Source organism: Lemur catta, chromosome 23 (genome assembly GCF_020740605.2).
Source record: "Lemur catta isolate mLemCat1 chromosome 23, mLemCat1.pri, whole genome shotgun sequence".
Classification (NCBI taxonomy): domain Eukaryota; kingdom Metazoa; phylum Chordata; class Mammalia; order Primates; family Lemuridae; genus Lemur; species Lemur catta.
In genome coordinates this window covers 10,587,676-10,600,513 of record NC_059150.1, presented here as the reverse complement: position 1 = coordinate 10,600,513, position 12,838 = coordinate 10,587,676, and the positions used below count along the sequence as shown (strand labels likewise).

General features: G+C 40.9%; 1 protein-coding gene across 1 annotated transcript; it reads left to right on the top strand.

Moving 5' to 3' along the window:
* The first annotated feature begins 563 nt into the window (after positions 1–563).
* NEK2 (NIMA related kinase 2) lies at positions 564–10,314 on the top strand. The gene is made up of 8 exons (XM_045536453.1): positions 564–801; positions 1,661–1,878; positions 2,506–2,746; positions 4,500–4,582; positions 5,377–5,503; positions 6,438–6,657; positions 8,770–8,895; positions 9,423–10,314. The coding sequence occupies exons 1-8, from the start codon at positions 706–708 to the stop codon at positions 9,647–9,649; spliced, it is 1,338 nt and encodes a 445-aa protein (XP_045392409.1). The 5' UTR covers positions 564–705; the 3' UTR covers positions 9,650–10,314.
* The last annotated feature ends 2,524 nt before the right edge of the window (positions 10,315–12,838 follow it).

The window sequence follows — 12,838 nt, the reverse complement described above, 5'->3', positions numbered from 1 at the left end:
GTTTCCTCCTGGGAAATAGTAATAACCCGCATTCCTACTTTATAGGTTTGTGTTGAGAAATAGACGAGATAATGCACGTAAAGTGCTTAGTACAGCCCTGGCACCACAGTACGCGCTCCTTGGGAGACGCGCCGTATTTCTCATCGGTACTCAAATTTCGCCAATTTCAGCGCGGCCCCGCCCAGGTTCAGGGCACCGGAACCTGAGCGAGCAGGGCGTCGTGCAGAGGAGAGTGGGTAGTGCGAGGGGTCAGAGTGCAAAGGTCAGAAGGCAATTGGTTGAGGCGGTGTGCAAAGGAGGCTGAACAGAGGTCCCTGGAGCTCGGTTACCTTGGCGACCTCATCCAGCGATTAGACTTGCCGAGGCCTGCCTGCTACCGCGTCCGTTCTCCCGCCCTCCCTTTGGTTTAGTTCTGCCTCCTTCTCCCTAGAGGTTGACCACAGACGCCGACAATGACGCTTACGCGGTTGCCTAGCGACACACTTTTCCCGAGATGCCTAGGGGGTGGTGTTCCTCTTAGCCAATCAGAGAGGCGAAGCGGGCTCACCGCCTGCCAATAGACTGCTAGGCCAGGCCCGCGACGGTTGAACCGGGCCGGAGGCCGGGGCGGCGGGTCTGCGCGGCTTGGGGGCTCTCCCCGGACCTTGCCCGGAGCTCTGCGGCGCGACCTGGGGAGGCAGCGCGAGTCCGGCGGCGGGCCTGGCCATGCCGTCCCGGGTGGAGGACTATGAAGTGCTGTACACCATCGGCACGGGCTCTTATGGCCGCTGTCAGAAGATCCGGAGGAAGAGCGACGGCAAGGTTAGCGTGGGCCCCTTGCCTGTCTCCGCCCCTGCTTAGGTTTGTCAGCCCGGGGGCGAGCGCCCTGCACCGCCCAAGGGAACCGACAGGCCTGCGGGAACGGGTGCCCGGAAGTCCCAGCCGTCTCCCCAGCTCGTGCGTCTGACAGCCTGTCCTGGGTCGCTCGAGGGATGGGAGGCTTCGTCTTTTGATATATATATTTTTTCCCCATCTCCTTCCGTTTCTCTCCCATTTTCTCTCTTTCTCCTGATTTGACTTGCTAAGGGCCTGTCGTTTGTGACAGGTGGCTAAACTCCTTCGCTATTCTTCAACAAGAGTGGCCCTCTCAGACACGAGAGAGGTGCAGGAACACCAGAACCTGAAGCTTTGTATCTGCAGTTAGAGCTGTCGTAAAATACCCATTATTCGGATTATTGAATTCCTGTTTCCCAATGTGTGTAGGCAGATCTTTTATAGAAAGAAACACTGGAGAGGAAACTGCCTGGCTGGGGCTGAAGGGATCTTTACTGAGGTCTCTCGTCCTGGCAAAGCATGACCCATTGGAATGGTCAGGGACTTTAACCATCTCTACTCCAGTTTTGACCAAAGTACCTTTTTGCCAACCTCCCACCAAGCAACTGAGGGTAGGGTTTGGGGAAGGACTCGTGTGCCCCACCCCTTCCCACAGCATCATTTACTGCTAAAAATTAGAGGAAGATGATGGAATACACTCAGGGCTCCTTAAGTTTGTCAAACTAAATTAGATGATAATGACTTTAATTGTAAAATATGTTTAAACAGGAGGTGATTTTTAGAATTTTGGAATTTTCATTCTTTGAGCATAACAAGTTGATTCATACCTTGGAAATTCTTATTTCAGATATTAGTTTGGAAAGAACTTGACTATGGCTCCATGACAGAAGCTGAGAAACAGATGCTTGTTTCTGAAGTGAATTTGCTTCGTGAACTGAAACATCCAAACATCGTTCATTACTATGATAGAATTATTGATCGAACCAACACAACACTGTACATTGTAATGGAATATTGTGAAGGAGGGGATCTGGCTAGTGTCATTACTAAGGGAACCAAGGAAAGGTAAATGTAATCTTTTAAATGTAAGCTGAAAATGGGTCTAGTTTCGTTTCTGTTAAGCATCTTGCTTTAGGATCAGAGACAAAGTACTTAGTAATGTGGAAGAGCGTACTTGTATTTGTTTGGTAGGTCCACAGTACTTTAGAAAATTCCTGGTAGGCCGGGCGCGGTGGCTCATGCCTGTAATCCTAGCACTCTGGGAGGCCGAGGCGGGAGGATCGCTGAGGTCAGGAGTTCGAGACCAGCCTGAGCAAAAGTAAGACCCCGTCTCTACTAAAAAAATAGAAAGAAATTGGCTGGACAACTAAAAATATATAGAGAAAAATTAGCCGGGCATGGTGGCACATGCCTGTAGTCCCAGCTACTTGGGAGGCTGAGGCAGTAGGACTGCTTGAGCCCAGGAGTTTGAGGTTGCTGTGAGCTAGGCTGATGCCACAGCACTCTAGCCTGGGCAACAGAGGGAGACTCTGTCTCAAAAAGAAAAGAAAAGAAAAGAAAATCCCTGGTGAATCAACACCTATATTTCATATCAAAATAATTTATTTCCTTATTTGTATACTAGATATACCATCCCATCTTTGTAATGATTTTATTTAGAAGTTATGTGTTATATAACTGCTTTGGTTTCAGACAATACTTAGATGAAGAGTTTGTTCTTCGAGTGATGACTCAGTTAACTCTGGCCCTAAAGGAATGTCACCGGCGAAGTGACGGTGGTCATACTGTGTTGCATCGGGATCTGAAACCAGCCAATGTTTTCCTGGATGGCAAGCAAAATGTCAAGCTTGGAGATTTTGGTCTAGCTAGAATATTAAACCACGATACAAGTTTTGCAAAAACATTTGTTGGCACACCTTATTATATGTCTCCTGTAAGTATCTCAGAATTTAGATACTTTTTTAATATCTTAACACTAAGCATTTGGATGCAGGGAAATTGAGTTGCTGTTTGTTTGTTTGTTTGTTTGTTTGTTTGTTTGTTTGTTAGTAATATCCTGTAGCCAAGAATTAACAATATTGTTTCATTTTATGTTTATATTTTTTCCAAATGGGCCACCAGACCATTAAACTCCTCTATATCAGCAATTCAATTCAAATGTTTATTGAACGACTACCATGTATTAGGCTCTGGGATTGCAAAGATGAAATGAGTTTTGTCTCTGCCCTCAAAAGCAGCGTTTCCCAAACCATAGGTCATGGCCACCCTGCACCAGACTCAGTTGGAGTGTTTGTTTGAAATGCAGAGTCCTGGGCTCCAAACCCAAATCCATTGAATTTGGATCTCTAGGCAGGTCTTTGGACTCTGCCTTCCCCCGCCCCACCCCAGACTTTTATTTTGGACCTTGCATTTTAATGGACTCTAGCTGATTCTTATAGGTGGAGATTCAGGGCTCAGGAAGCTTGCTTACTTCAGATAACATATTTTTACAGTGTTAACTTTTTGTACATGTTCTTTTTTGGTTGCTTTTTCCTGAATGCCTCTGCAGAGTCCACCCACTTTAGTCTTTATCCCTTTTCTCTATTGCTGGGTATTTGTTCCAAAATTTCTCATCATTATAAGGAGCACTGCTTTGCATCTTTGTATGAATTTTTTCTTCCTTTTTGGTTATTTTCTTAGAGTGTAGCTCATAAGATGAAATTGCCGAGGTAAAGGGCATGAAGAGTTTGTGGATGGCATTGGATATTGCCTGATGGCTTTTAAAAAGCTTGAGTCAATAGTGATAGCACCAATGTGTTAGTGAATGAAATCTGAATAGATAGAGAAGTATTTGTTTTTTTAGTAGTTCACATTTCTAGGATTTTCCAAATCTTTATAAATTATGTTAACAGATCTGAACTGCAGTATAAACCTTTGTAAACTAATGATTTTGTTTTTGACTAAGATTAGACATGGCCAGAACAGTGGTATTTTCTCACTGTATCAAATTCCAAATAGAAAGCTCTTAAATAAAGGAAAATTATCCAGAAGTGATTCTTGGAAAATTTGAAACCTGTGTGATTCTTTTTTTCCTTTTCCCTACTGCCCTTGTAATTAGATCAGTTCAGCTTCCCTAAGGTATTAATTGTCAACAGTGTCACCTGTTCAACTTTAAAACAATAACCAGCCACCTGGAGATTTTGGCGGTACTTGCCTCTATTCCCTCTGTTGAGAATAAGAACTTTGGTAGCCTATTGTTACCGTGGGTGTGGAAGAAAGGCAAATAATTAAAATCGGTAATAATGATATTAGTTACTGCTGTGATTTATACAGTGGACTAAAAAAAAATAAATGGGTAATTCCATTAGCTATTTCTGTATCCATTTAAATGTGGGCTAGATATATATATTTTGGTTATTCTAGAATTTTCTGGTTCCTTTAAAATGTTATTTCTTGATTATGAGTGCCTTGAGGGTAGAGGTCTCTCATATTCACCCTCGAATTGTTAGTGTGCAGCCTATAGCAAGCACTTTCATTTGTGAATGAAAAATAAGTGAATGAATTATATATGACAAAGTATATTGGGAGAAGATCATTGCCTTTTTTCCATTATAAATTTGAAGATAAAGTAGAGGCTAAAACCTTTGAGGTTCCATTTTTGTTTCTCTTAACTCCTTCCACTTTCTTACCTTTTCCCCCCCATTTAGGAACAAATCAGTCGCATGTCCTACAATGAGAAATCAGATATCTGGTCACTGGGTTGTTTGCTGTATGAATTATGTGCATTAATGTAAGTATGATAAAGACAGATTCCTAGTCTAAGGTTCGCACTATTTGTTACATTTCACTGGGTTCAGCTTTATTAGCATTCATGCTAATGAAAGCATATTCAAGTCTGAAAGAATTATAACTTGGGTTAAAATTAAGGTAGATAGGTTAAAAAAAACTGTTTACAAATTAAAAATATAACCCCTGAGGCTGCGATTTGACTGTTCAAGTATCTTGACTGGTTTGGTGCTCTCCTGTTAGCCTGAGGCTTAGTTCAAGGAGAAAGCACATAAGTTAGGCAGGTAAAGTAAAGCTGCTGTAAAGATATGGAAGAAATAAAACAAAGACCAAGGGGAGAGGTCTGGGGATCTGGAGAATAGGAAGGAGCTCCAACTATTTCTCTGTTTTCTCCTTTTTATTTTTTTCCCCTTCCAAGCTATTCTGTAGGGCAGTGTTTCTCAACCGTGGATGGGGAGAAGCAATTTTGCTCCTCATGGGACATTTGACAATGTCTGGAGACATTTTTAGTTGTCACAACTAGGGAGAGCTCCTGGCATGTAGTGGGTAGAGGGAGGGAGGCTGCAAAATATCCTGCAGGGCACAGGACAGCTTCCCACGAAAAAGAATTCTATGACTCCGATGGCAATAGTGCCAGTGTTGGGAAACTTTGCTATGGAGGAAAATCCCAGTAGAAACATAAATACAAACTGGAGCTTAAACTTATGCTTTTGATTTGGTTCCTATTATATATTTTCATTTTTAAAATTTGAAAATTTCTTCTTCTTCCTCCTTTTTTTTTTTTTCTTTAAATCCCAGGCCTCCATTTACAGCTTTTAACCAGAAAGAACTAGCTGGGAAGATCAGAGAAGGCAAATTCAGGCGGATTCCATACCGTTACTCTGATGAATTGAATGAAATTATTACGAGGATGTTAAATTTAAAGGTAAGGATAGGATTATGTATTGTCTGATTCTAGTGCTCAGTTAAATTCTGGAGTATATATCCTCTCTCATAGAGCAATGGAGACTGAAGAAACATTAAATATGCTTTCTTAGCTAAATATACTCTGTTAACACAAGTGAAAACATATGTAAATTTGGCAAATTGCACATCCTTGCTGGCCTACCTTCTGTGCTTTCTTTATTTCTCTTCCCACTCTCTGCCACGCTAACAGATGGTTGGTAGCAAGGAAAGATTGTAAAAAGAATCCAAATCCTCAGTTCCCCCTGTCCTTGCCTACCTCAAAGTGGCAGGTGGTAAGGGAAGGGGCCAGAAGTAAGACTTTATTAGTCTGCCTCTAGCTCTAATTGAGAGATTAGAGGCCACAGGGGACAGTCAAAAAGAATAGAGAGAAAATAACTTGAGTAAAAAGATTACGTGGATAAACTGCAGCCATGGGATGGGTAGGGAGATGTTCTGGGGATCAGGCTGATGTAAGAGCAGAAGGAAAATGATGTAGGGTCACAAAGAAGGATGCAGGTGAAGTAGCAGCATTGAAGGATGGTGAGAGAATATCCTGCTTAATGTAGTTTAGTGATGCAAGGAAAGTACTTCCCCTAAAACAGTCGCTCGCAATGCTACCAAACACCCCCACAGGACATGCCAAAGGACTTCAGGAGCTGAGCCTTTTAGAAAGGTGAAAATATGAAAGGAGAAAGTGGCAAGTTAAAATCTGCATTACCTTGTTGGCCCAGTACCTCATGAGTTAAAACCACCAGTGAACTTATTTTTCTAGACATTTAAGACCTATCCATAAAGGAATCCTTTCTTTTGCCTTGGAAATATATGTACATATGTGCCCTTTTTATTGTGACTGCTCTCTTAGGATGACTACTCTGTTATGTAATCTGACTAAAACACCGAGTATTTTTTCCCAGGATTACCATCGACCTTCTGTTGAAGAAATTCTTGAGAACCCTTTGATAGCAGACTTGGTTGCAGAAGAGCAAAGAAGAAATCATGAAAGAAGAGGGCGACGATTAGGAGAGCCAGAAAAGTTGCAGGATTCCAGCCATGTATTGAGTGAGCTGAAACTAAAGGAAATTCAGTTACAGGAGCGAGAGCGAGCCCTCAAAGCCAGAGAAGAAATATTGGAGCGTAAGTCTGAATGGGGCTCAAAGCAAAGGAGAGCTACAGTGGGTTATTTTGATGTGTGTGAATATCTATTTGAACACAATATTTTATATGTGTAGGTGTTATTAAATCAAAATATGTATTGTAGACTAAATAATCAACGTGCTGGTACCTTCATGTTGGACTTCTTTCTCTGAGATCAGTTGCTAGTCATTACATTTTTATTGGACATTAACTGTGATTGCCCCTACACAATATCTATTTTATTCTTTACTGTAAAGTTACTTTTTGCTTTCTCATCTTTAATATAAATACCCTAAAGTTTTTCCACTATAAAGGAAGGTCTTAAAATTTTCTGCCTAGGCTGGGCACTGTGGCTTACACCTATAATCTAGCACTTTGGGAGGCCAAGGGGAGAGAATCACTTGAGCCCAGGAGTTTGGGACCACCCTGGACAATATAGGGAGACCCTGTCTGTACAAAAACTTTAAAAAGTTAGCCAGGCATGGTGGTGTGCACCTGTGATTCTAACTACTCAGGAAGCTGAGGCACAAGGATCATTTGAGCGCAGTGGTTATTACACCACTGTACTCCAGTCTGGGCGACAAAGCAAAACCCTGTCTCTTAAAAAAAAAAAAAAAAATGCTGGCTTCCATACTAAAACCCATAAATTTTATCTTCTGAAATGGCTGCTCCAACACAATGCCAGGTTTAAAACCCTATGGTATGTAGAACTAGATATGTTCGGGCAATTCAATAGAGAAAATAGGTATAAGATATTTTAGGTTTGTAAAACTCTGGCTGAGCACGGTGGCCTATGCCTGTAATCTCAGCACTTTGGGAGGCTGAGGTGGGAGGATTGCTTGAGGCCAGGAGTTCTAGGCCAACTTGGGCAACAGAGCGAGACCCTGTCTCTATGAGAAATTTGAAAAAATATTAGCCAGGCATAGTAACTCGAGCCTGTAGTCCCAGCTACTTGGGAGGGTGAAGCAGGAAGACTGCTTGAACCCAGGAGTTCAAGGTTGCAGTGAGCTGTGACATTATGCCACTGTACTCTAGCCTGGGTGACAGAGCGAGACCCTTAAAACAAATAATAATAATAATAATATTCTGTTGGATATTAACATTGACTTGATGAGTATTAACTGATTAGGTGCTAATTAGTTTTTGATGCTGAACGTCTGTCTACTCCGCTAAGATGAGAGCCGCTACCAAGGTTTTAGGATTATGCAAGATAGCAACAGCAGTGAGGCTCTTCATTTTAGCTTTAGGAGCTGAGAGAGGGGGCTGTGTCTTCTCCTGCCACCCTCTTGACTCATTTGATTTCACTTCTGCAGCTTTACACACAATGCACACTTTAAATTTTTTCAATTTAAATATGCTCATAAAGCATTCAATGAATTTGTTCATGTTTTACCTCCTACTGATAATGAAATATCATATAATCCTATGAGATATGTTTACTGTATAGGTAGAACCTATGCTTACCTGGAAAGCTTTTTCTGGGTCTTCAGTCAAAGGAATTCTGTAAAGACAAAAAAACAAAAATGAGAAAAAAAGTTTTTCTAAAAACTTTCCCCAGTGTTTTGTAATTTCACACAGCAACTGAAATCTGAATACTTTCTGAATTCTGGGCCATGAATAAACGGTAGCCATTGTTACTAATCTAAAGAACTACCTCCCCTAACTAACTTGTGGGTTTTTTTCCTTCTATTTGGGTGCTATCATTGAACCAGAAGGAGATTTTGTACTGTGAGGCCAGGCCACACCCTGAAAATTAACTGTTGCCTGTCCTCAATGGAGAGCAGAGATGGCTTTAGGTTTGTGTTTTCCCAAATGAGTTACTTCCACACAGTATGACCAAATTTTGAAGCTAACTTTGTGCTTGTGTTTAAACAAGTCTTTATAAGAAAACCTAAGATAGCATACAACCTATTAAAATGCTGAATCAAAAACTAGCACAATCAGGTTGACTGAGGTGTATAGGAAGAATCCTTTCACAAAACATTGCTGATCAGTGGTCAGGCATGCTAGTCTTTGTGATAAGAAAAAGTTATAAGATTACCAAATGTAAATTGTTTTATAGTCAGAGTTACTTGTTGATTGTTTTTCTTTTTTTCCATTCCCTTTTTAAAGAGAAGGAACGTGAGCTTTGTGTTCGTGAGAGACTAGCAGAAGACAAACTGGTTAGAGCAGAAAATCTGTTGAAGAATTACAGCTTGCTAAAGGAACAGAAGTTCCTGTCTCTGGCGAGTAGTCCAGGTATGGTTCTTTCTGAAACAAGTTTCTGGTCAATTCAGCTGCTTTGAACTAAATGTTCCCAAAATTGTAAGTGTTCTCGATGAGAAAGAACTGCCCCTATACTTTCCTGGAAGTAATATGTTCTACATGGAAAGGCACTTATTTTCCAGGGTAGAGACAATGAGCATGGATTTATTTTCCAGGGTAGAGACAATGAGCAGGGTAGAGACAATGAGCATGGAAGTTTTATATTGTGGTTCATAATCCCCAATGCATTTAACCTTAAGAGAAAAATTGATTGTCAAGAGAATAAAACATGTTCCTTGATTTTTGGCACATTCCAGGATTATTTTTTTCAGTGCTGTGGATTAAAAGACTGATTTCTGCCAGCCTCATGCCCCTAACCTCCTATCCCAGAGAAAATAAGACAAGTACCTATTAATAAATTTCAAATGTGAACTTCTTAAGAGCAAATATTTTTTGGTAAGTATGAAGGAATTGAACTTCCGTTAAAGTAACTCGAAACCCTTTTTTTTTTCTTTTTAAAGAACTTCTTGATCTTCCATCCTCAGTAATTAAGAAGAAAGTTCATTTCAGTGCAGAAAGTAAAGAGAACATCATGAGGAGTGAGACTTCTGAGAGGCATCTCACCTCCAAGTCCAAGTGCAAGGACCTGAAGAAAAGGCTTCATGCTGCTCAGCTGCGGGCTCAAGCCCTGTCAGATATTGAAAAAAATTATCAACTAAAAAGCAGACAGATCCTGGGCATGCGCTAGCCCTAGCAGAGAGAGACAGAGCTGTGTGCGGTATTTAATACAACCACCCTTTAAAGATTAATATTCAACTGCTGTAGCTTTATATACTTGGTTCCATGAGCCATGCCTTTTTGTATAGTAAGCGTGATAATTTTGGAATTTCTTTTGCTGTTCTTCAGTAATAGTTATACAAAATATTCACACCTTTAATTTTTCTTTCTTTTAAGAACTCTTTTTAGAAAGAATGATATTTTCTTGGCTGATTGGGCTTTTAATCCTGTGTGTGATTACTGCTAGAAACATGAGATGTGACATTCTAAATCTTGGGAGAAAAAATAATGTTAGGAAAGAATAATTACCCAGGAGTAGCACTTACTGAAAGGTTTTAAGTGACTAAGTGGTGTGCTTGCAATTGTCATATCTAGATTTAAAAAACTTAAGTCTGAGGTTTTAAATGTTCTTGACCTTAGAAAACCTAATTGGATACAAATTGGTCACTAATACCATGACATCTTGCTTATAAATATTCCATTGCTCTGTAGTCCAAATCTATTAGCTTTGTAAAACTTCATCACAGTGATGTCTATATTCTTTTTTTCATCTTATTCTATTTAATAGTATATGAGCTGGCTGTCGTTTATCTACTTCCTTCCCACTAAATAAAATAATTCTTTAGTTTTCTTGTATTTACATCTCTTGCATTTGTTGGTCTCTCAGTTGTAGGTGTTCATTGTAGGCTAGGGAAAAAAACATGGATCTGATGCTCAAGAGAGCGGTATTCTGCTCTTAAACTGTGTGGTGCTTTACCACCCATCTCGTTAATCCACATGAGCCAGTGGTCCTTAACTGGGTGATGTTACTCCTCAGGGGACATTTGGCAATGTCTGGAGATGTTTTTTATTATCATGATGGGGGGGATGCTACTGGCTGCTAGTGGGCACAATCCAGGGACGCTACTAAACATCCTACAATGTGCAGGGCATCACCAGCAATAAAATGACAATGGGTTTCAATCATCCCAAAAGACACTATCCCAAATGTTGAAATCCTGAAAGATCAAAATCCCTAACATCTAAAATCTCCAAAATCATAATCCTGAAAGATTAAAATCCTAAATCCTGAAAGCTGAATTCTGGGGAAGGGATTAGTGCATTTTCACTCGTACACAGGAAAGTTGCATCATGTTAGTTGCATAACGTTAGGCGGAATTATTACCTTGTTATTTTCTTTATTTGGAAATTAAGTATGGTTTAAGGAGATGTATATTGGTGCCAAGTTGACAAGGGGTGGACTTGTGGATTTAATTTTAGGTGTCAACTTGACTGGATTAAGGAATAACTAGAAACCCTGGCAAAGCATTATGTTGGGTGTGTCTGTGAGAGTGTTTCTAGGGGAAATTCACGTGGGAGTCTGAGTAGACTACGTGGGGAAGATCTGCCTTCAATGTTTAAAGTGTTTCAAAGATCATGGAAATGAAAATGTACGTGAAAAATACAAGAAATCTTCCCTGCCAGATGATTGAATCATGTACGGCTGTGGTCCCCAATTCCTGGGCTATGCACCGGTACTGGGCTGTGGCCTGTAAGGAACCAGGCCACACAGCAGGAGGTGAGCAGCTGGTGAGTGAGCCAAGTGTCGTCTGTATTTACAGCTGCTCCCCATCACTCGCATCACTGCCCGAGCCCCGCCTCCTGCCAGATCAGCGTCAGCATTAGGTTCTGCATTATGGTGAGTTGTACCGTTATTTCATTATATAAAGTGCACAATAAATGTAATACATTTGAATCATCCCCAAATCATCACCCTACCCCCAGCCTTGTCTTCCATGAAACCAGTCCCTGGCACCAAAAATGTTGGGACCACTGATGTACAACTTCTACCCCTTCACATAGCGCCATGCTTGTCTTCAAAAAAATGCCCTTCATCAGAGAATAAAAAGAATTCAGCATGCTCAGTGATTTCCTGAACCAAAGACACTTGCCGATATTGAGGTTCCTCCAGTGTTATAAAGCACATCAAATGATGAACTATTCTTGATTAGGGATTTGACTGTTGAAGAAGATAGACTTCTTACATTTACCACTAAATCTAACGGAGAAAAGCTAGTGCAAGCTTCACTTCGGCTAATGGACGGCACTTTCAAACTGTCTCCACTGGTTTTCATCAAACACATACAATTCAGAAATTCTAGGACTTACCCACTCATTTATGTATTAATGGCTGGAAAAAGTGAAGCACTTTATAAATGCTTATTTGAAGATTTGGTGGACTTTGCAGAAGAAAATGGGTTTCAATTGAATCCCCAAACCATAGTGACAGATTTGGAATTAGGTGTGATCAAGGCTTCTAGAAGAGAACTTCAAGGTGTTACAAATTGTTTTTTTCATTCGGCCGGATGCATTTGGCAGAAAATTCAGATGAGTGGATTGATCATTAGATATGGTAGCAATAAACACTTCAGCTTAAAATGCGTCATTTGCCTGCATTGGCATTCCTTCCAGCAGGTGACATTCCAGGAGCTTTTAATGAATTAAAGTCACATTTGCCTGAAGAAGCCAGCAAAGTTACTGACTGGTTTGAAAATAAGTATGTGCGTGGTAAGATAAAAAGGCAATTAAGCAACGGTGTTGCTATTTGATCACCAGTAATTTTTTTTTCATCAGCAGTATTTTTTCTACCAAATTTGAGGTCTATATATGAGGGCACGTGGAAGGGATTTGCACATACCCCAAACAACATGAGAAGCATGGCACAGAAGATGGGTAAATTTAATAGGGAATGCTCCTGTCAGGTATATCAAATCATAGAAGAATTTCGAAAGAGCAATACCATGTAGAAGCTCTAAGTCCCCCATGCACGCTCCATTGTCCCATCGGACTTCACCTACAAAACACAAATTCACAGATAGAATTATTAAGAATTTCAAGACTGCAACCACAGAGCATTAGGCCCCAGGTGTGGGGCCCTTCTGAATGCCAGATCCTTCTACGTGCAGGGTCCCGTGTGGCTGCACTGTCACTCGCCTGTGAAACCACCCTTTCCATTCGGCAACTCCTTTTCTACCTTCGCACAGTTTTCATTTTGAAATGTGGGGCGTGCTGAGTAGGTTCTCTGATTTTCCCCATCCCAGATTCCGCCTTTATTTTCATTCGTTCTTTGATTCAATCAACAATCAATTAGTGAGCACCTACTATGAGCCGGGCACTGTCT